Source organism: Ischnura elegans, chromosome 1, assembly GCF_921293095.1.
Source record: "Ischnura elegans chromosome 1, ioIscEleg1.1, whole genome shotgun sequence".
Taxonomy (NCBI): domain Eukaryota; kingdom Metazoa; phylum Arthropoda; class Insecta; order Odonata; family Coenagrionidae; genus Ischnura; species Ischnura elegans.
In genome coordinates this window covers 66,732,553-66,755,439 of record NC_060246.1, presented here as the reverse complement: position 1 = coordinate 66,755,439, position 22,887 = coordinate 66,732,553, and the positions used below count along the sequence as shown (strand labels likewise).

At 39.4% G+C, this 22,887-nt stretch overlaps 1 protein-coding gene across 4 annotated transcripts in view; it reads right to left on the bottom strand.

Moving 5' to 3' along the window:
- The window catches only part of LOC124162481 (Down syndrome cell adhesion molecule-like protein Dscam2), a 690,555-nt gene that overhangs the window by 90,643 nt on the left and 577,025 nt on the right, over nucleotides 1-22,887 (bottom strand). For all 4 annotated transcript variants that reach the window (XM_046539031.1, XM_046539045.1, XM_046539048.1 and 1 more), the window contains exon 5: nucleotides 20,631-20,819. In XM_046539031.1, coding sequence (XP_046394987.1) covers nucleotides 20,631-20,819 — 189 coding nt within the window. The remainder of the gene's footprint in view (nucleotides 1-20,630; nucleotides 20,820-22,887) is intronic.

The window sequence follows — 22,887 nt, the reverse complement described above, 5'->3', positions numbered from 1 at the left end:
TATGAAAATATGTTTTCTTGAGATTCAATCCGCATTTGAGGAGTTTAACTGTATACTGTATTTCGCTAGACTTCTAACAGATAAACAGGCTTTTATAACTTTATGACAAATTACAAATAAACAAGCTAGCAAAGGATAGATAAACCTCTAGGTAAAATCAGAATCAATATCGAAAAAAGATACTTCCCACATAAAAGTTGCGGTATTGATTAATAATTTAACGCATAAAGAAACAATTTTGAATAATCCTAATGCCCTAGGGCAGCTGTTGTCGCGATTTTGTGTCACGATTCATCAAATATCATCAAGGTTTACTGCGACATTCGAGTGTTTCCAGTTAATGTTTTCCAACACATAGGCAGAGAGGAGCATTCTATAAGGAGCCAAATAAAGGAGACGGTTGGAGAGGGAAGGGGGCTGACTTTGTCTCATTTCCGCTTGCGATCGCGACCCCTTAATCCCTGCGACGGAGAGAAATTGGGAACCATTGAAGAGGCGGGGGAGAGAAAAGTCGACCTCTCTCGTTCCATAACCTCCTCTCGAACTCTTCTCTTTGGTCGACCTCTTACTGTGGTATTCGGAGGAGGTAACCGACAACCAAGGTGATTAGTGATCCATGAAAAAGGTCAGTGAGAAATGGCATGATATGGTATTTGGAGGAGGTGACCAAAATCTGAGGTCATTTGCGCCTTGAGGGAAGGTTTGGTTGGAGAGAAACGCGGCGTCAGCGATAGCCTGCCCTTAACAAAAGATTCCACCGCTTAACGTCCTATCTGACGGCCGGAGTACTGTGGTTGAAGAGCCCTCCTCAAAACAGGGCAGTCTTTGAAAAATCTTTGGGATTTGAACACTGACCCACAGGGTGGAGGCCAATACTCTAGCCACCAAACTAATCCGATCCCACGTTGGGAATATGGGAAACCCGGCGTCAGCGCAAGTCTGCTGTTAAATAAGAGTATCAAGTAATTCAATGAATAATGTCTATGATGATCGCAAAAGCGTTTCACGTTAGGTGATTCTTTGGGCACAAGCATGCTGTCTTGTGAATTTGTGAGTCTAGAAGCGCAAACTTGTCATCTAAAGATAATAATTCCCCGCAGACAAACATGATTTAATAGTTTAATTTGTAGAGAATCTGGAGTGTATTTGATGGATCAAAGTTCATATCCCCGTAAAAACATATGATATTTCCTATCTCGAATTTTCGCACTTTGATGCGCCAATGATCTACGGCTTAGCCCCTCGTCACATGCGCTCAGTGCTATTCTAATTCAACTTTTGCCCCGTTATTCGATCATTTATGGGAGAAAAAATGGCCGTTGCCTCTTCTAGAGCTTAAAGGTTATAATACAAGTGAGGAGTTAATAAAAGAATCCAAGAAGATCCAAAGTTTACGGGGGAATAATGATTTTTTAAATATTCTTCTCGTGGCTCGGGATAACGTTTTCTTATTTATATAAGAGAATTAAGAACTCATCTTTTGAGCTCATCCTCGTTCATGCAAAACTTTTTTCAAACAATACAGGGTAGGAAATGAAAATGTACTTTATGCATTCAGCTCTAATGTTTAATTCCCGACCATATTTTGGACAATACCACAGCAGTACCATAGTACTCGCTTTGATAATGACACTATAGCTGAAACTATATTTGGGAAAATAATTGGTATGGAATATACATACAAAGAAAATTTTCATTTCCTGTTTCATTCTCGAGGTAAAGCCACGAACGTTAAACAGGGTTCAAGATGGCTGAGAAGTAATGATGAAACGAGGGGGAAAATGGACGATGAGGAGTCTTCGAACCATGGAAAAATCATATAAGTTTTTTTTTCTGGGACACGAACCCCATGCCTTGGGCAATGAAGAGGGTTGTGAAGTATTCAAAACAGCGTCCAAGTTCCTCCTCAATTCCCTCCTTTTTCATCCACCACTCTCCTTCTTCCATTCCGACTCCTTCCTTCTTCCCCCTCCCATCGGGAACAGAGCGCCTGGAGGAATTCTCCCCAGTAACACACTCATCCCCTTCCGCAAGCCCACAGACACCCTCTTCCCCAACTCGCACGCACACTCTGCAAGGGGAAAAAAACCTCTTCGGCGTCTTACTGTCCGTTCCCTTTTGTCCGCTGGGCCGTGCGGAGCTTAGGGTAAGAACGAAGGGGCTCCTTCCCCTCAGCTGGAGAGGGGTCAACCCTGCTCTCCTCTTTCTTCCTTATTCCTCCACTCCTCATACCATGTTTATCCTTCCAGGGCGAAGAATTCCAAGATTATGGATTCAAGCATGACGAAAAGTTAACTTCGTACCCACATTTTAAAGTTTAATTTCCGACCTGGGCGCAGAGATTATTTTCTTAAAAATTATTACTGTGTATTCAGAACCTAGGTTAGAATTTTTTCCATAATCAATCATTTTATACTCTTCCTATGGCTAAAATCCAAAACGTTATGACTTCAATGATGAAATGTAAGCGCAAAAAATTTACTACTGATGCGGACTGGGCCTTCGATCATATAGGTATGTTAACGTATACGAACTTTCATTACCCATTGACCAATATCAGCTCGAACCACTTGGGTCGCACTGTATATTTTTTAAATAAAAAAACTCATTAATGATATGATTTTCTGCTTCGGTTTGCGCTCGAGCAGCACGACTCATACGGTATATGACACTAATAGACCAGAGCCAGTACCTCATGACTCCTCAAGGCATAGGTTTGATGATGAGACAAAAATATTTTTCCCCAGCAATGCATATCCTGTTTGCATCACTAAAGGGCTCCGTTACTTTGTAGTGAAAAGAGTGGTTATGGGACACTCATCAACAATCAAAATTGACTGCTAGATGATCAAAAAACGAAGCATACCAAGCAGATAGAAGAAAATTAGAAATTGGGCTATTACCCGAGCCCTTCAACTTAATTAGATTTATTCGAGGAAAATGGATGTAGGGGTAAGGAGATAAAACGAGAATAACGTTGGAATAGGAGGAATATATCATTTGGAAAAGAGGGTAACAAAGCAATTTTCACTAATAGGGGGAATACAAGCCATGAAAAGGGCTCAGCTCCTAAGAAAGGTATGTTATGCGTAGAGCTTTTTGGTTTGAAATTAGAATTTCTCTAAGAAAGGCCTACAAAGGTTTAAGCCCCATTGGGCGTTCTTCAGCCTACTTAGGTCCCTGCCTCCAACTCCGCTGATAGGAAATTTTTGATGAAATAATATTCAAGCGTGATGTCTAAAAAATGGAAAGCGGAAAGGGTCCTGAGGAGTGCGAGGTTCTACGGGGTGGAATAGTTGACGGGAAACATGGAGCATAAGAATTGGACCGAGACGCTGGAGACGTAGTACGCACGAAATTAGTGTATAGCAGATGGAATTAGACCAACATATATTGGGAAAAAATTGTTACCAAATATTATTTAAGGAAATAACCACGGACTAGCCACTGGCGTACCTTTCTTTGCCTACGAAGTCACTCGCTCCGACTACCTTATCCTCCTCACATTCCGTCGGGTTAAGCGGCAGAAATCCTGGCGTAAATGTGGGAGATCCGGATTCGAATCCCGATCAAGGCAAATGATTTTATCCCCTGAGTAATTTCTGCCATCTCATCCCAAACAGTACTGGAACATAATCCTGTGTGGTCTGGGAGGATTACTATACAGTACCTTCAGCGTGTACCATAACCCGATGGAGTGTGATGAACATGAGGTGGCTGGTTTTAGGGCGAAAATATCCGAAAAATTTGATCAAATTAAAGACTGTAAAATGAGCAAATAAAATTTGAAATTAAAGTTTTAGATCCTAATGGAATTCTACAGTACGGTGAAGTTCTTCTGTTCAATCAACACCAAAACAGAACTTTTGATAAAAAATACATAGTGAGCACATTTTGATTATGGAAGCATTAAGCATGATGACATAGAATTAATTCAATAAAATTCGCATTATCTTTAGCTGACTATATTATGAAATGTATTGAAACCGGTTGTATGAATATAATCGTTTTGGAAAATTGCTAATAAGTTTTAATTTAAAATATGCTAGACTTCCACCATGTTAATCCTGAATCAACTCAAAAATGTTAAGCACTTCAAATCGCCAAACCTCTGACCGCGGTTTCATCTCACCATGGTAGCATCAGGGTAAAGAGAGCTTCATTGTAGTTGATGTGCGCATACATTAAAAGCTGAGCTGTAGGTTTTTTTAAATCTGTGAAAATATCGCGGGTAATTGAAGACCTCTTCTTAATCGCCTCCGCGACTACGTAGCTGACCGATAAAAGTTAACACAGTCGAGTTCTGAACAATAGTTTCTCTCCAATCCATGCTACCCACTCAAATCCAACTATGCCCGAAAAAAATCGAATTCAAATGACTATATCTTACCCGCGATGAAGATTTCCAGGCACAAAATGGTCTCAGTCGTCCATGCAATGGAATAATTAAATCCAACGCAGCTTAGCTATCATAGGCAGGTAGCCAACAAGGCATTACCTTTTCCTTCACACGGATATTCTTCTTATTTTTCCACTTTCATCTTTCCCCCTCTCGTATATTCGTTGTCTTGACCAACTCGCTCGGCAGAATCTCACTCCCGGAGAACAACGCCTTCGTCTCCCGAGAAACGACGAATACCCACCCACCCTCCGAGCTGTCCTTCCCCTCGCCCTAGCCTTTAAGACCTTTTATATATAAGCAAAAGCCCTTTTTCCACGTCCGTCGAGTGGAAAATTGCGGAATTATTATCGCCACCGTCGTCCCTCTCGCTTTTTCTCTTGTCTCTCCCTCTCTTCCTTTGCGCCTTATTCGACCGGAAGGGGGAAAACTCGGCGAGAGACAAATAAGGGAGGACATAAGAGTGGGGATAAAGATACGTCGCGACGCGTCAGTGAGAGACGCAATTTTTCTACGTCATACTCTTCCACGTACCGAACCTTGGTTCCGTTGGGAATCTCGTTTTGGAAACAAATGAATTGGTTTTGCTTGGAAATGGGATCAAGTAGGTGCTGATGTGTTGCCGTTCTCAATGCCCCGGTTCAAATTGAATGTACGGGCTTTCACTTTCGCCCGCATTTTTATTCTAATTGATCCCTATAATCCACAACAATTTTGTTCTGATTTTATTTAAGAGAGGTTTTAATTCTAAACAGGGTCTTCTTATTACGGTGGAGTGATCATTAATATCACGTCTGCCATCTTGAAGGCTCAGATTCAATTTCTACAATATTTTTTATGCAATACTTACATTTTACCCGTCATGCTCATCACAGTTTCTAAGTATATTCATTAGAGTATTATACATTTATTGAAGAATTGATAAAGGCCTTGGCTTTAATACCGTGGTAAGAGAGTTTGCTGGATATCGGTACGAGTGATGAACAAAATCCAATCCAATTCAAATCCAAATGTAGAAATACAATTTTTTAGAGCAGTTTCCTTCTGACCCCATTGGAAAAAAATATTTGCCAAACTTATACGCATTTAGATTAATTTATATTACATTTACATTTAGATATAATTTACAGGAAAAGCATTTTCAGCCAAATAGACTATTCTTCGTCGATAAAACAAATAGTTTTAGGTATCGACCCAATTTTAAAATGCATACACAATAACCGTAGAAAATTTATCTCACTATGCCCATTCTATTCACAATGGCAGAGAATGATAATATTTTCTTTCAAGTCTATTAAATTAAAAAATTTCGATTGTCAAAAAAAGTTGCCTTTACAATAACGCCATAAAATTTTATTATAAGAATTATGATTTTGTATTATACAGCTCCGCTGATTAAGTAAGCCTCTCTAGGAACCAACAAGGACTTCGGTGAAGCATCACTCCGTGAATTCTGGGACCGTCAATTCTTTTTTGCATGTCGATGAGGCTGCGTTGACGCAGAGAGGAGAGGAGTTAAGAGTGGGCACTTATCCGACGGACGGTCAATGATGCAAAAAATTAAATTAATTATTTCTCACCCTTCGGTTTCGGATACATATTTTTCTATGAGAATATATCAAATTATATTGTATCAATAAACGAATTTTGATTTTATTTTCCCCTCAGGCATGACGATATCTCAGTATGCGACGGTTAACATGACGCCGAGATGGTATAACGTGACTTGATAAAGAGCACACACGTGGACATGATTGTTGAATGTGAAGGTTGGTGGGTGGGTAGGAAATTGGGAAGGTTGGAATGTGGGTGGTTCTCGCGAATGCATGAAAACGTGAAAGGGAAGAGTGTCAGAGAGGATGAGGATCGGGCAGGTCTGATGTAGGCAGCCAACTTTATCCCATTTTTAACGAATGCGTTTCCCTCAACTAGAAATTCCTGTGGCTGGAAGGTATTTTTACCCCCTCCCCAGAAATTAAAATATATTTTTTCCCGAAACCCACAATTTCACGTTTCAATTTCCAATATTAGTACATATTTAACTGGGTATATAATCGAACTTCATGTGGAAGGAGACTTAAAGCGATGGAAAAAATGTGTTCGAGTAAAGAAAAGCAATACTGTTATTGAGTTCCTACCTCGGAGTGAACCATTTTCATGGGTTAAATTTAAATTACATTTCAAGTGAATAAAACGAAAAATGCGTAAGTTTATGAATTTAATGATGCCATTTAATAATATTTGTTCTTTTTATGATGTTTCATGGAGTTTAGGTCAAATTGAAACCAAGTTATAGCCAACGTTTCGGTTTATGTAAAATCATCCTCAGGGCTATGAAAGTGAAAACATGAACAATATAAAATACAAAGATGACAACGATATACAATAGTTTTACATAAAAATGTTACGATCGCGTTTTTTTACAGTAATATAATTTAAAGTATACACATATATATATAAGAACAGAATATAATACACAAACATTTTTGACATACCTCTTAACTTTGTACATATTTATTGATGTTATATTACTAAGGTATTGCAACACCTAGTTACCATTAATTTTGATTGATTAAATAAAAATAAATTTTACTGAGGTTATCAATGTCTGTTTTTTTTCGACTTTCATAGCCCTGAGGATGATTTTACATAAATCGAGACGTTGGCTATAACTTGGTTTCAATTTGACCTAAACTCCAAGAAACATCATAAAAAGTTAATTGAACAAGGTCAAGAATAGAAGAGGAAAAGTAATATTTGTTCTAGCTTAACGTTTTCCAGGCATGTGAGCGATGACAAACCGCTGAAATAGTGCGAAAAGCTGTCATTCTTTCATCTTTTGTGAACGGGAGTGATTGTGTCTTCATTTCTAGCATGGTTATATGAATATTGTGAGAGAGGAATAGAGAATTGTGGGTGGGAGGAGGGAGTAGATGTTTCGCCGGTTCAGAGGTAGGATAGACGCACATGGGCCGACGTCTCAACAAGGAGGGGGTGCATAGCCAGAGAAGAGATCGGATTTGAAGAAATGACGTGACATATTCACTTCAAACATACAACTAGCTGGAAAATTAAATCGATTTGTTCAGTAATGTTGATGAAAAATAAACTGCCAGATGATTCCCGAAGTGAATCTAAAAAACTAAAATGACTCACTTAATCATGAAATTTATCAGTGTGTATTTTTTTCCTTGAGATAAATTCAATTTTCCGACGCACATGCTGATATGAATTAAAATAAATAGACAAAAGGAAGATTATTTTTCTGTGAGATTAAAGGTACTTTCATTTCGTTCTTGGAATTTATTTAAACGAGTTTAAATAAAAATATATTTCAATTAAATACGACGAATCAAACTTCGGAGAACGGATTTAATATCTTGGAAATATGAGAATTTGACTACCATCTATATGCCTCAAGTTATTTAAAAATTCCATTCTCTTTTTACGTTACAGCTTTATGTCTTCCGGGAATGCGAAGGGTGGCAGGAAGATGAGATAGCGTGAATCGTCTTTGTGTATTTGTGTACATGAAAAGAAGTGGGTAATGTGCGAGACGAGGAGGAGGGGTTGTCAGGAAGAATCGGGGTGGGCGGTTGGAGCTGAAGGGTTGAATGTCAACAGAGGAGCTTAAATTCGCAACTATCGGCAGAGATGTAGTGAAATATTTATTACAAATATGCATTTAATCCTTAAAAATGAAGGCATTCGGCAAAAGAACCACTCTCCAAAGCCAACAATGAGCGAATTTTCGATACAAAACCAACAACTACCGCCACTAACTAATTGTCCAATTTTGAAATTTCCTACAAAATACGTCAATTTTTTTCCGATGCGGTTCAGTACATTCCGATTAAATTAAAATATTTCCAAAAAGAAATAAAAATCAATAAAATTGATTCAAAATAAAAAAAAAATAGTAAGAGATGCTTCACCCCTCTGAATGGATTCGTTTAAAAATCGGTTTAAAATTATGTCCCACGAGTTTAAATTATAAGTCCACCAGCTGAAACAACGAATTATACTTAGATTTACACATTCGCCGTCACGGGCAGATAAAATTTTTAATATCATGCATATAAATTATGAATGTTATTCATATTTCATTCCCTTTTTTTGTTCAGACTCGCCGCCTACCCGGCATAGAGGGATGATGACAGGACTCTGAGATGGTGCGACTCGTAATGGTGTGCGAGATCATGCGTACATGAATGCCGAGCCACTCTCCAAAGCCAATAATGGGCGAATTTTCGATACAAAATCAACACCTACCGCCACTAACTAATTGTCCAATTTTGAAATTTCCTTGAAAATACGTCAATTTTTTCCGATGTGGTTCAGTACATTCCGATTAAATTAAAATATTTCCAAAAAGAAATAAAATTGATTCAAATTGAGAAAAAAGTAAGAAATGCTTCACCCCTCTGAATGGATTCGTTTAAAAGTCGGTATAAAATTATCTCCCACGAGTTTAAATTATAAGTTCACCAGTTGAAACAACGAATTATACTTAGATTTACACATCCGCCATCACGAGCAGATAAAATTTTTAATATCATGCATATAAATTATGAATTTTATTCATATTTCATTCCCTTTTTTTTGTTCAGACTCGCCGTCTTCCCGGCATAGAGGGATGATGACAGGACTCTGAGATGGTGCGACTCGTGCTGGTGTGCGAGACCATGTGTACATGAATGCCTAGAGAGAGAGAGAAATGCGTGTGGGAGGGTGGGTGGTCCACGGGGGGTTGAGTGGCAATAGGGGGTGGGGGTTGCACATTCGCGGAGCGGGCGAAAGTCGGGCCCGGCCATCGATCCGGGCGACTCAGCGCCACGAACCGCGCGCTCTCCCTCGCTCGCTCTGTCCCTCCGGCCATCTCTCTTCTTTTTTTTCCTCTCCACCCACTCTGCCCGTTTCGTCTCCAGCTACACACACACACACTCGCTCACAACAGGGACTTCCCTCCCCCTCCCCTGTTGTTCCTCTTCCGTCCCTTCAATCCGCGAGCTCCTTCCCCTCTTCCCCCCGCTAGTGGACGCTCCCCCCTCCGTCCACATTCCTCCTCCCGATCGCCCCATCCCCCAAGCGGAGAGAGAGAGAATCCCCCGCGAGACCGGACGCCTCTCCGCCTGCCCCAAAAACTGTCAGCCTACTCCACCTCCTCCTCATCCTCCCCTCATTCCTCCTCCGCGATTACCTCCTCTTCCATCTTAGCTGCCCCATACCCCATACCTTCAGTATCCCCCTACACAGCTTCTTCAATGCTCTTATCTACAGTTTTAATACAATTTTTCGCCCCAAAAACTGTCAACCCACTCCTCCTCATACTCCCATCATTCCTCCTCCACGATTATTCCCTCTTTCTCCTCACCTGCCTTGTCCACATACCCCATACCTTCAATATCCTCCCACACAGCTTCTTTTTACTACAATTTTTCGTGTTGTAAGTTCGATGAAAATATACTCCCCATAACAACTTTTCAACTACTTAATAACAAGGTGATTCCCGAAACGAATTTAAAAACTAAAGTCACAAAATAATCGCCAGATAGTTCAACATATATTTTTTCCAAAATGAAACACGGAAGTTAGCAACTTCCGGAATGTTAAGCAATGAATATATGAAAATTAAAATATAAATATAAATGAAATAAGATAAAATAATACACTCCTTCCACCTCCACACTTTCCTATTTGAGGTTTTTCTCCACCACGCTGCCCCCTGCTTAGTTTAGATGTTACAATTTTCCTACTCCGCATATTCCTCCTCCAAGTCGGCCAAAAATCCTCAACCCACTCCATTTCCTCCTCCCATTCCGCCTCCACAATTGCCTCCTCTTCCAAGGCTTCCTCCTCCATAGCCGTCTCCTATTTCACAGCTATCCACTACGCACCTGATGGATTCCCTTCCTCCTTGCCTATTTTCTTCCGTCAAAGTTTCCACCTCACATCTTCCTTCACATAGTTTTCACACTACAATTTCTTCTTCTCCACATTTTCCTCGTACAAGTACTCAGGGGTTTGGGCCAATTGTACCTGAAATTTGATGTAAAAGCGGATTATAGGGGGGCATACAGGAGTGCGATTTGGATTCACAATAAAACTAACATTTTTTTTAGTCCACACTTTTCCTATCCGTGACCAACTCGGGTTCCAACATAGGTAATTGTGACATCAACAATTCTCAACTGAAAGCTAAACTGTGTTGAAACCAGGGTCGGTTTTGCAAATCAGAAGTTTGGTTTCCAGAAAAAGTAAGTTTCATTAGTTGTGCGAGCAACTTCCGCAAAGTGAAGCCTTATGTTATTACTTGCAGCGATTGGGAGTTCCGGATTTGGATTCGTGTCTACCTCAACCATGAATTTCATCCTTGGTGATTAGTCAACCCAAATGTCCACATATCTTCCCTCTCGCCTTCCCTCTCCGCAACTACCATCTCCCTCGAAACTTCCTCAACGCTTTCCTTCGCGTCTAAAACTTCCTCATCCTAGCCTTTTTCTTTTAGCTCCCGCCACGCCTCATTCTCTCACCCACCTTTTATCTTCTATACCATCCTCATCTCATCATTTTCCTCCTCCATCTTCTTGCCTTCCCTCTTGTTTCTCGCCTCTTAATTTTTCCCACCCCACGTTTCTTCAACTTCCTCCCAGACCTTCATCCCACTCCTTGCAGTCCCCCCCTTACCTCCAGGACAATTCCCACCCGCTCACACTACCCGCCCCCTCATTTCCCTTCCCACCCCAGTAAAATCCCCTCCCCCAGCGCCGAACGTATTGTCCGTCAAACTGCACATTCTTTCTTTGTCCTGCCTCCCCTACCACTCTCTCGTCCGCTCGTCGCGCAACAAATTCTTCCGCCCCTTCAAATTTAAATAAAAAATATGAAAACGACGGGAAAAATAATGAATTCAGACGGACGTACGCCAGAACTAAAATATTTCCATTCTTTTCTCGCGACTATTATATTTTTTTCTGAAAGGAAAAAGGCCCAAACCTCCTTGCTCGCAACGGACGAGGAAGTCAGCGAAAACTTATCTCCGTCCCAAGCTGTACCCTTTTCGAGGTAAAATAAAGGGTTGAGTTTTTAATAATCGCCGGATGCTTGCTAAGAATTTATCATTCCAAACTTTGGAGACGCTGTGTTTAAACATGTGAGTGAGTTTAAATTTAATAACTACGGCTGTATTTAATGTTTACTAGGGCATTAATAACTACCACTGTATTTAATGTTTATTAGGACATAAAAATGTACTAAATTACACCATCGGGAATTTTCCATTTCATACGTACTTGCGGTAGCATTTAGATTTGTGACGAAACAACTTCTATCCGCCTCCTTAACACTTCGAATCCCCTATTATATGATTCAATGCCAATTCATGCTCACGCTATTCAACGGAAAAGTATAATCGATAAGAGCTGGTAAATGGGTAAATCAAGGAGAAAATATGGACATCAAACCCATAATATATTTCCTCGGGATATAAAATCCACCCTATTCCCATCTCTGACGGACTTTCTGGAACAAAATGCGGCCAGAAGAAAACGGGAGGTATCCTTTTGTAAAAATGGAGGAGGATTGAAATTTTTCGTATGAAAACCCTGAAAGAGAAGGAGGACCTGGAGAACGGGAGGAAGTAAAGGAGAGCCAATAGGAACACGGAGATGGCAGCGGTCAAGCAGCAAAAACGGATGGATTGAAATTCCGAACGGAAAGGGATTCGTGAACGAATTCCTCTTTTTATCATTCCTCCGGTGATCGGAATTGCTTCACGGTGATGTGTGCAAGGTTGCCCGTGTGTTTTTATTAAAAAAAAAATTTGTTCGGCTCGCGCGAGTGAAAGAGTTGGTAGTGACTTGTTCATGCACGGAGAGAACGTTAGAATGGGGGATGGTATAAAAAAAAAGGGAAAATACGTGATTTTTTCATTCAAACCCTCTTGAATGCGACGACGATGTGCAAGGTTGAATATTGCCCGGCTCCACGGACGCCCTTTGAATGCGTTAATCGACCACAAGGAAGAAAACAGAACCTGGAAATAATACTGGCGACACAGATGTTCCTGGAAATTCCGAAAAAGAGAAACGTTTCGGGAGGATTTGAGAGGCGAAAATAAATTTTCATTTTCGCACGGTGGATTGCGCATTGTTTCCTCCGCATACAGAGCTCGTATTGGTCCCCTAAAACAATATATACGTACTTTGAAGGAGCAAACTTCCATTCTCGGCCGTTGGATATTCCGACGAAGGAAAAATATAAACACGGCGACGAAATATCCAGATATTGCGGCCGTTCGGAGCCAAATATAAAAGAAGAACTGCCAATAAGTTGGGGCTGTAGTTGGAGTGAAAAAAAACTGGGCCTGGTAAACGTAATCCTGATCCAGTAAAAAAATTCAGTTTATCCTCTCCACACCCTCTAGAAATGGTAGGTAAGGTAGACCTTCTTCCGCAATAGATGATCCCAGCTGGAATAAAAAAGCATTATTACACACCATCGCAGTTCTAAAAGTAGGTAGGATGGATAATACTGCAGTCCATTGAGGTTTACAGCGGATTTAAGGGTTATTTTTTCATATTCTCGAGCGGGGAAAAATACACGAAATAAATGCCGGGGAACGAGCCTCAAGTGCCCCCCTAAAAAGTCACCCCTAAGCAGGATTTATGGCTTTCCCCGACGCCTACAGTCCCCGCGCACGGAGGAGGCATAATAATGCAGAATTAAATAAATAACACCTGCGAGAATGAGAGACGGACAAGAGCTTGGAGACCGATTTTCCTAAACCTCAAAAAAGAGAGCAACGCGCTTGTGTCCGTGGGCGGAGAGAGACGGCGAGAATGGTGCCAGAGGTGGAAGAGAAAATTCCAGGGGTGCAAGACCGAACCCTTGGGGCACCCCATATGGGATCTCATTATCTCGTTCACATGGCGTAAGTTGGGGCTCTACGTCTCGGTCGAATGGACTGCGATAATAGGCTAAAGCGCTGAGGGAACATTTCTCCGAAGCGTAGATACATTTGCGAGAGCTAGGCCGCCTAGGGGAGGGAAGGAAACGGAAAAGAGGTCGGGTGTAAAGGAGAGACACTATACGTATGGAACGGGCGTAGAAGAGGGCGCGGCGGACGGGGATGAGGGACCGTTTCGCGGACTAGAAATATGAAAAATAAAACAAAAAAGTTCTCTCGGTATGGCCCAGCACGCGGCCAGACATATATGCCCAGAGTACACCGAAGAGAAAAAAAACGTACATTCTTTTTTTTTACAAATTCCGAGTCCTACACAATTGCGTCGGATGGCGGGCTTTAGCGTCCAACGGGTATTTTTAAGAGGAAAAAATCAATTAATTTTAAAGCTCGCGGAGTGGTAACTCGGATTTTTCCATAGTCGCCCAAAAAATTATATCCCTCGCAGTAAAAGGGCGTGGGCGGGGATAATTGGAGGGTAGAAGAGGGGTAAGAGGGGAGTTTTGGTAGGCCCTGGGGAAGGAGACAGTATGAAAGTACGAAGAGAACTATTTGCGAATTTTAGCTCTTGTTTTTAGAGTTAAAGAGGCTGCCGAGTTCGAATCGCAACCTCAAATATTTATGTGAAACACTGTTCAAACAGTGCGCACACGTTCAGTTTTTTTTCTATACAGTCAACCTTAGGAATAACGTATGACCCGTAGAGTAAAAAAAATCTTTTGAACTAAAAAAATGTAACGTGGAATGACAATTGGAATGAAGCTACTGAAATTGTTTCATTTCAAGAGCATACAATTTCAACTTACATCTTTTTTGTGAAATTTTTATTAGCTGAGATACACAAGGAAGGAAATGAAATCATAGATACGGTAATATCCAAATGCCAATAGATACTGTGACAGAGTTAACGATACATAACTGAGACTTTGGTGAAATTCGTTGCAAGTGCGTTATGTATACGGAGCCTGACCAAATATTTTTTTCCTGACCAAATATTCGAAGCAGCTTCTGCAATAGGTAATTTTTTCGTGGTAAACCGTAAATTTTGTCATTCATAGGGTAAATCTGTCTTGTGAAATTCATAGCTCACTCCAGCCTGAGCAGTCTGCAACCTGAAGAATTTTATTTGATGATTTAAAGGCATGGCTAAGGGAATATTTTATATTTAACCTATGACCCACGAGCCGGCGAGACAGTTGCATTTTTAGCGAGATTGAAACCAGCCTCTTAAACCATCAATAAAATTGGCATTCCTCTATTTCCGTACTTTTCTTGTCATATTTTCGGAATATGAACACTACTTGTAACCTAAAATACAAGAATGATATAAAAATGTTTTCCAAAGAAGTGTCATTATTGTAAATAAAATAGCTTTTTATTTAAACAATTCCCAAACAAGCCCTCTCAAATATTTATACCATTAGATAGAATCTTCCACCACTCCTTCCGCCATACCACCACCACCTCGCCTATGAAAAAGATTATGTACCCGTTCAGTCACAATTTGTTTTTATAATATGACGTTCGCTAGTGATAGAAGTCTCCATAATCTCGTAACATAAAATTACAATTTAATTCAATGAAAATTTGAATAGTGAAGACCGAAGTCGTAGGAAACATTTTGAAGACATTCTAATATGATCTGACAAAAAATTGAAATAGCGTCATAATGTGACATTAAAACCTACGGAATGCAAAACGTTGGCCAGTGTTGTTACCATGTCAACAGAGAGTTAAACATAATATTTTGAATTTCAATTAATTAGCTTGCAATATAAATGCCCTAAAGCTGTTATTGATTTAAAAAAAATATGATATGATCAGCATTCTACATAAATTACTTTTCTTAAATCATCGCATTTCACCGGCTTCACAAAAACTACGGATGAGCTGAAGAGCTGCAGGAAAAGAAATTCGTAATAGATTATTATTGTTTGTTCACCAATTTTAAGCTTGTAAATTGGCTATGCCCTTGAAATGAAATCCAATAAGTCAAACTCCTAATTAATTTAAAAATAAATTGTGCCATTGATCATTTTTGACAACACTGCATACTAGTACGCCAAAGAAAGAAATTGAGTTGATAAGTGTATTTCGCGATTTAAAAAGACAGCTTGCTGTAATGAATAAGCTTAAAAGCTTTGATAACTACAGGCTAATGCTGACGCTAAAAATAATTAAGCTTGAAAATTGGCTCACTTATGAGGATAGGACATGTCCGTAAAATGTAACTGGATTTCCTGAACACAAAGCTCTCTCAAAAAAAGGGGAATTGAATCACTACCTCGCGAACAAAGAAACACATGTCATAAAGCAATAAGTGAATTTCAAGTAATGCTACATTAGAAAGGCCATTTCCTTGAGAATATTTGATGTTGATCTTCACCGAAAGATTTATACGACCACCCGTCATGAGTTTTGATAAAAACACTAGAATAAGGATAAAAACATTGCATTGAATGCATTGTCATCACGATACAGTACTTGCGTGATATATATCACGGCTCTTGTTTTATAATCGACCGTGGGGTAGTAAATTTTAACTTTCCGCCGTTACTTATGTCGACACCTTTGATTCCGCCGATGAAATATTGAGCATAAATCACTATTTCAGACGCCTTTACATTCTCCCCTGCGTGAAACAAACACCCTTGTCTTTGTCTTAACGTCTCGGGGCCAATGGAAAAGAAAATGAAATAGCTGTCGACGGAGTACAGTCTCCCAGATGAATCAGTTGACTATTTAAGTGAACTTGGCCGAGATTACTATTCGCAACTGGTTTAAGGCATTGCTAGAAATATTGAATTGCTTGAAAAGCTTGACGGAAATATGTCCCACATAATGTCCCGTTAATCATCTAAAACTAGATCTCAGAAAATATCATTTGCAGTAATTCTGTATCTGTTACGTGAAAATAGCCATCAGTAGTGACAGTTTTCATTTTAATGTGGATTGCATTTCATAAAATCTATTTATTGATAAGTAATAATTATCAAATACTTACTGAAAATGTCTTTAACTGTAAATTCTCTCGTATGTCAATTATCGGCTCGCATTTTTCTTTTTTATGGACTAAGACACTATCTATATTTTATTTATAATACCTTTTGCTCCAAGGTTGATTTTAAAGTTATTTAATTTACTTGATCTTATAAGAAGTAAATACTTAGTTTTTTATTGTAATTATTTATATTGTCTCAGATAATATAAATAGAAATAAAAATTACAGAAACTTAAATAAAACTTATATTTCTTAGATTGAAGCTATTTTTCTAAATTCGCTACAGAATTGTCTACTTGACATCAGATATTTTTAAAACCGAATCAATAGATAAGAAACTCGAATTTATATGACTATTTTTCTCAATTACCTCTTTTAAAAACCCCACTATCTTAAAAGAATTTCGGTCTGGCAAAGGATTTGAAGTCACAGTTCATTTACCGGCGCTAACCTATAGTGAAAAATGCCCTTTTGACTTTAACTTACAAGAATACATAATGCATGCCAAAATTTCACTCACATGGAGAGGGGACGCGATATCTCTTTTAATTATTTGAGCCTGTACCTAGGATTACTATGACACTGTAAATTCTTACTTTGACTTCGAAAGTTGCTATACTTAAAAGGAAGTCTAAAAATAATTTGCCATCAATATACAACCATACTACTTCACGCCATCACCACATACACCGAAGACATTTTTAGAAAACTTGGGTGGTGCGTCTTTCACCGAAAGGAGATTAAATTTGATAATTTTAATAATTATTTTTTAATAGAAACGATTCTGGTTATGAATAATGGCCATGATTTTGACGTTAATGATACCTTTTATAAACTTTACCTACACAAACAGGAGAAATATTCAAATTTTATAAAAAAAAAAACAAAAGTAAACAGCAGCCTTGTAATTTATTTCTCAGTGTTACCCATACCATATGAATGAGCCATAACTAGTCAATTATTCATCATTAGTGACATTCTAACATGATATTGGATTTTAATGAGTGAATGCAAGGTTGTACGATCGTATTGTATAATGATTTCAATTAGAATGTTGGAACGTAATTAATATTCATCTGCTAGAGTTATGTTTCATTCAAAATTTAATAAATTACATAGTCTTTTCCTGGGTTTCTACATTGAAATTTTCCATAATTCAGTAATAAATCACAATAAAGGGCCTCCCATACCATTATCACATGTCAACGTCATATATGGAATGAAAATAAATTATTTAGCCTTTCTAATTCTTAGCGTAAAATTTATTTGAAAATTTTAATGTTGAAAAAAATTTAAAAAAGAATAGAAGCAAGAATAAAAAAATATTAGAAACAGGTAATAAAGTTATATAAATCATGGATAAATCGAAGTTTTTCTCACCTAATTTATTTTTTCACATTAAAACATTCTAAAAAACTATTAGAGTGCTAAAAATTGAAGAGACTTTGTAACCTCTATCAATGCTTTCATCTGTTATTGAAAATATTTTTGAGTTCACCAGCGTAAAAGACCTGTTGGGCCATTTTGGTAGGCAAGCAACCAGTGAGCTAATCAAGGTTATCGTCAGCTTGTCCATCTATATCCTTTGTGATTCATAATTCGATGGATAAAATGGTAAAAAAACAACTTCAGCATTAAAAGAAATTATTTGATAGTTTATCCCGGAAATTCAGCTACAAAACCTGAAAATGTGACAATAAACAGAAACATAAATAATGTTCCACCAGATTCATGTAGCTCAGTAAAATTGTTCGATTACGAATATATTTGCCGAATTAGAAGCTGAAATTGCAACATGCACACAAATATTCTTAAAATTTGCGAAATAAGCATGAATACTCACGTGAATGTTAGTGAACAACTTACACATCTCCAATTAATATCATATCCTACCACGAAGTTGATAATATGGCCAAAAATTTAGAAGCCTATCAAAATAACTTCAATACAAGAGATATCGAGCTATGCCTAGTTGTAAAGAGACTCGTCAAATTTTAAATTTAGGACTTCATCTGTAATTACATGACCGAAAAGACGTTTGGAAGCGGGTTTCTTCCACTGCATCTAACCCAATGGTTTAGCTGAACTAAAAAATCTTACCTCAAACCAATGTATGCCATGCTTCCCTCTCGGCCATTGAGGTATTCTCATTGAAGAGGGGAACGTTTCACAGGAACTGCTTCACAATAAGCCCTTGCATGCTCTAATCAAGTCCCGTAGATTCTGTATCGTAATGAAAGCCTATGAGAGAACTCGAGAATGCCGAAAGAGCCAACTCAGTGCATTTCTTTTACCAGAACCAAATTGCCGAAAAAATATGCCCGGGAGTCGAAGCAAACAACACGCATCGGCGTTCTTCATTTTTTTTGCCCTACCTTTCTCCCGCACCACTCCCGTCCACGCACCGGTGGTTTAATCCGAAAGAAATGCGATGCGATACGAACGATTCTTTTTTTCCCTTATACTCACGTTTTTTGTCCGCTCCGCGCGAAAACAAAGGAGGCAATTATGTGCAGACCAGAATAATAAAAAAAGACCACGGCGAGCGTTTTTCTATTTTTTTTCGTTATTATTTTTTTTACCTCAAAATCGAGCGCCACTTGCCATTGGACTCTGGATGGAGGTGGGATTTTTTTGCCTTCTTCTCTCTTTCTCTTTCCATCTTTATTTATCCCCAACTTCCACACACTGCCCCTCTAGTGTGCATTTTTTTCATCCATTTCTCTCCACCATCCCACCAATATCACTCGTTACTAAACCTCGGGTTTTTTCTTTTACTTTTGGTGCCCAGAGAACGCTTGCTATCGCTCACCACACAACCCGCACTGCATTATAAGCGATATAGACATCTACACACAACCCCGCAGGCTACTTCAATTAGTGTAGGGCGGGGGTTGTCTGAACACGACCATAGGTCCGAAAAAAGAGTGTGTGCAGACATTTTTGTTCAATATATTTTCTGTCATTCTCACTCTATAGTTTCTAAAAAATGGACAGGTAGAGCGGTATCGAATAGACAGTTAAATTGATTTCTCTTCTTAAGTGTTTGTAAAATCGAAGTCTAGATCGTAATCCCACTCTTAAGCGGCTACAACATAGTCATTGCGATAGCTAGGAGGCATTCTCTGTTCGCCCACAGGAGGTTCAAACGATTTGCGAGACTTTCCATGCATTCATAATGCTTTTTTCTGCTCTGGACCCTAATTGCCATTAGCATATTCGAGGTATTACCCAACAGTTGCGAGATAAAAATGCAAAAGTTTAGGTGAAAGATGAAATGCACACCAAGCTGAAAACAAAAATCATGAAGGTAAGAGGCATACCTTGGAAATTACAGTGGATGCATTGGCTATTTCATTTAATCCGACCTGAACTCAGGGATCATAAAGATGTACCTTTACTACTACAAGGCTTGTAGTTTGGGCAATCTTAACCAGCATAATGAAATTAGAAATGTTTTAGTAGGTAACGGATCAAATCGTAAATGAAGTCATCGCTTAAAAATTAAGGAGGACTCATCACTTCATTTCATTTTAAACTTACGTTGTCACCCAAATTTTTCGGCCTACATTTAATATAAACTCTGTAAACATTGCTTTGAATCTCAAGCATAAAATAATACACCTGAGTAGGTCCCGAGGCGAAAATTTAAAATTTGAGAGGTGTGCAAGTGATTAAAAAGGTGTACTTATTATTTATTATTATTTTTAAAATTTGAGAGGTATGCAAGTGATAAAAAAGGTATACTTATTATATATTACTTATTATTTATATAATAAAAAATTTCGACGATAAAACATGATTTGTAAACAAGAGATGAATCACGAAAAATCCGATCGGTCACGAGAGATTCGTCCTCATAATTTCATAAATCACTAAAAATTGCCGATTGAATACGAAATACTCCTTCTAATCATGTCTTAACCCTCTTAGTGCCATTCTTCTTCCTGGGGTACTGACGAGGATTCCGGAGGGTATTTAATAAAATGTAGCAACTAGGAAAAAAGCAATACAAATCTATTTTATTACATGTCCATATGCGGTTTTTATTAAAATTGATGAGGTTAAACTGGTTAATATTGACAAGATATTTTTACATTTACTGAATTATTAATCTAAACGTAATAAGTTATAGCAAATTAAGTAATGGACTACGTAAGAGCCTATATTTCGGCCCGCCGCACTAAAAGGGCTAATGATATTTTGGCAAGGCATAAGCTTAAAGTATGACTATAGGTTTCCGGGATTGGGGGAATAATACTCACCGCCGTGCAGGGATGGATAGATGTAGAGGGAGGAAGGCTCCCGCACCCAGGCCACGACCCGCACCCACTCCCTCACGTGGCTGGGGACGGTGCAGCGGAGGCGGGCGGAGCAACCGCGGGGGACGCCGGCCTCACCGCCGCCCCCGCTCCCCACGGCCTCCGCCTCCACGCTGTAGCCCTGGGTCACCACTGCAACCGGAATGAAAAAGAGAGGAGAAAGAGAGTTAGAACGCGGATGTCGAAAAAAAAGGGGAAGCGGCGGAAGGGAGAGAGGTTGTTCTTTTTTTCGGTATAAACGTGCGTGTCTGTGTTGCTGCGTGCGAGGAAGTGGGCGAGACGGGTGATGGAAAAGGTAGGAAATGGGCAAAAGTGAATGGGGAGGAACTCTTGCAGCTTCCCGGACGAGTCCACCATCGAACACCCAATCGTTCATCATTACTCATCCGAAAGCATTCCGGGGGTAAAAAAAAGATAGGCGCGGGTAAAAGTACGTCGTGATGGCTAGACGTTTCCGATGGGGGACCGTGTTGACAGGGATTAGTTTACTGCACAGAATCGATAACAGTCTCTAATTTCAAATCGAAGGGTATTCGAAAGACGGGCAACAGCACTGAAATCCGAACTCAATTCTTCGGAATGTTACCCGCTCCCAGAGTGAAGTCGAGAAATTCCACATCAGGCCATTCCATGCTGAGGAGGACCTAATTGCGTTCCATTAAAAAAATCATTGGAAATCGCGCAACTTTCCCCGGAATGCTTTAGCAATATCATGACTTTCTTGGACAGACGTAACTTCCTCCATGACTGTCAGCACGGATTCCGAAAAGGTAGATCATGCGAAACACAGCTCGCGCTCTTTCTTCATGACGTTATAAAATCTGGTGAATCGAAAAGACAAGTTGACGCACTATTTCTAGATTTTACGAAAGCTTTCGACAGTGAACCTCACAACAACCTTTTATACAAATTACAGTCATGCGGATTAAACGAGACAGTTGTAAACTGGATACGCAACTTTCTCAGTGATCGTAAACAAAAAGTAATTCTTGACGGAATTAACTCTGATGTTGTAAAAGTTACATCAGGTGTTCCACAAGGAAGCGTAATAGGCCCCCTGTTGTTCATTATATTCATTAACGATCTCTGATCCTGCATTAGCATTAAAATACGTTTATTTGCTGGCGGCGCTGTCATCTATCGCGAAATTACTGATCACTCTGACTATGGAATTCTATCATCGGAGTTAAACAACGTTCATTTGTGGAGCCGAGAGTGGGGACTGGAACTTAATCCGAGCAAATGCATGACGGTACTTTTCTTGCGGAATTCGTCCAACTCTAACCATGTTTATGCAGTGGATAGTATTAACATAAAGGCAACAGACGAAGTGAAGTACCTAGGAGTTACGATGACCTCGAACCTCACGTGGGGAACACATATAAAGAGTATTTGCGGCATAGCCCTGAAGAAATTAGGATTCGTCAAGCGTATTGTGGGAAAATTTTCGGAATAGAAAGTAAAAGAAAGGTGCTATTTCGCTCTCGTCCTACCGCAACTTGAATATGTAGCGAGCGTATGGGATCCGGCGCAGAAAGACTTAATCCGAACACTGAATAAAATACAAAGGAAGGCTGCGCGTTTCGTCAAAAAACTGCTACGGGCGTACAGACAGTGTTCCCCAGATGTTAAGCGAATTAGGCTGGGAGCCGCTGGAGACTCGGAGACTGCGCACTAGGCTTAGATTGATGGAACAATTGAGAATAGATATCTTTAAGAGCAACACAGAGAACATAATATTAGAGCCACACTATATTTCCAGGTCCGATAGAAGCGATAAATTAAAAGAGATGTTTTGCCGAACGGATAGATATGGGAATTCGTTTTTCCCCTGAACTATAAAGGACTTTAATAAAAGCTAGTCCCAACTTCGTTAGAGCACTCATTTTTTTAAATCCGTAAACGGCTGGTGTCCTAACACCCCCTGCCACACGCCTTTTAGGCGGCTTGCGGGTTATAATGTAGATGTAGATGAACTTTCTCAGATGATTTAATGAAGATATAACTGTTACTTGTATAATGGTGTAATGGAGCTCTATTGCTACGAAACGTTAAGTAACTTAAAAACCATTGTCCTTACATTACAATTTCGCAAATTTCCCCCTTTAAAATACAAGCTGGTTAGCCATTTAATGAGGCCACGGACTGGCTTCAACTGATCGCGAACGTGGTGCATTGCAAATAACATTCCATTATTTTC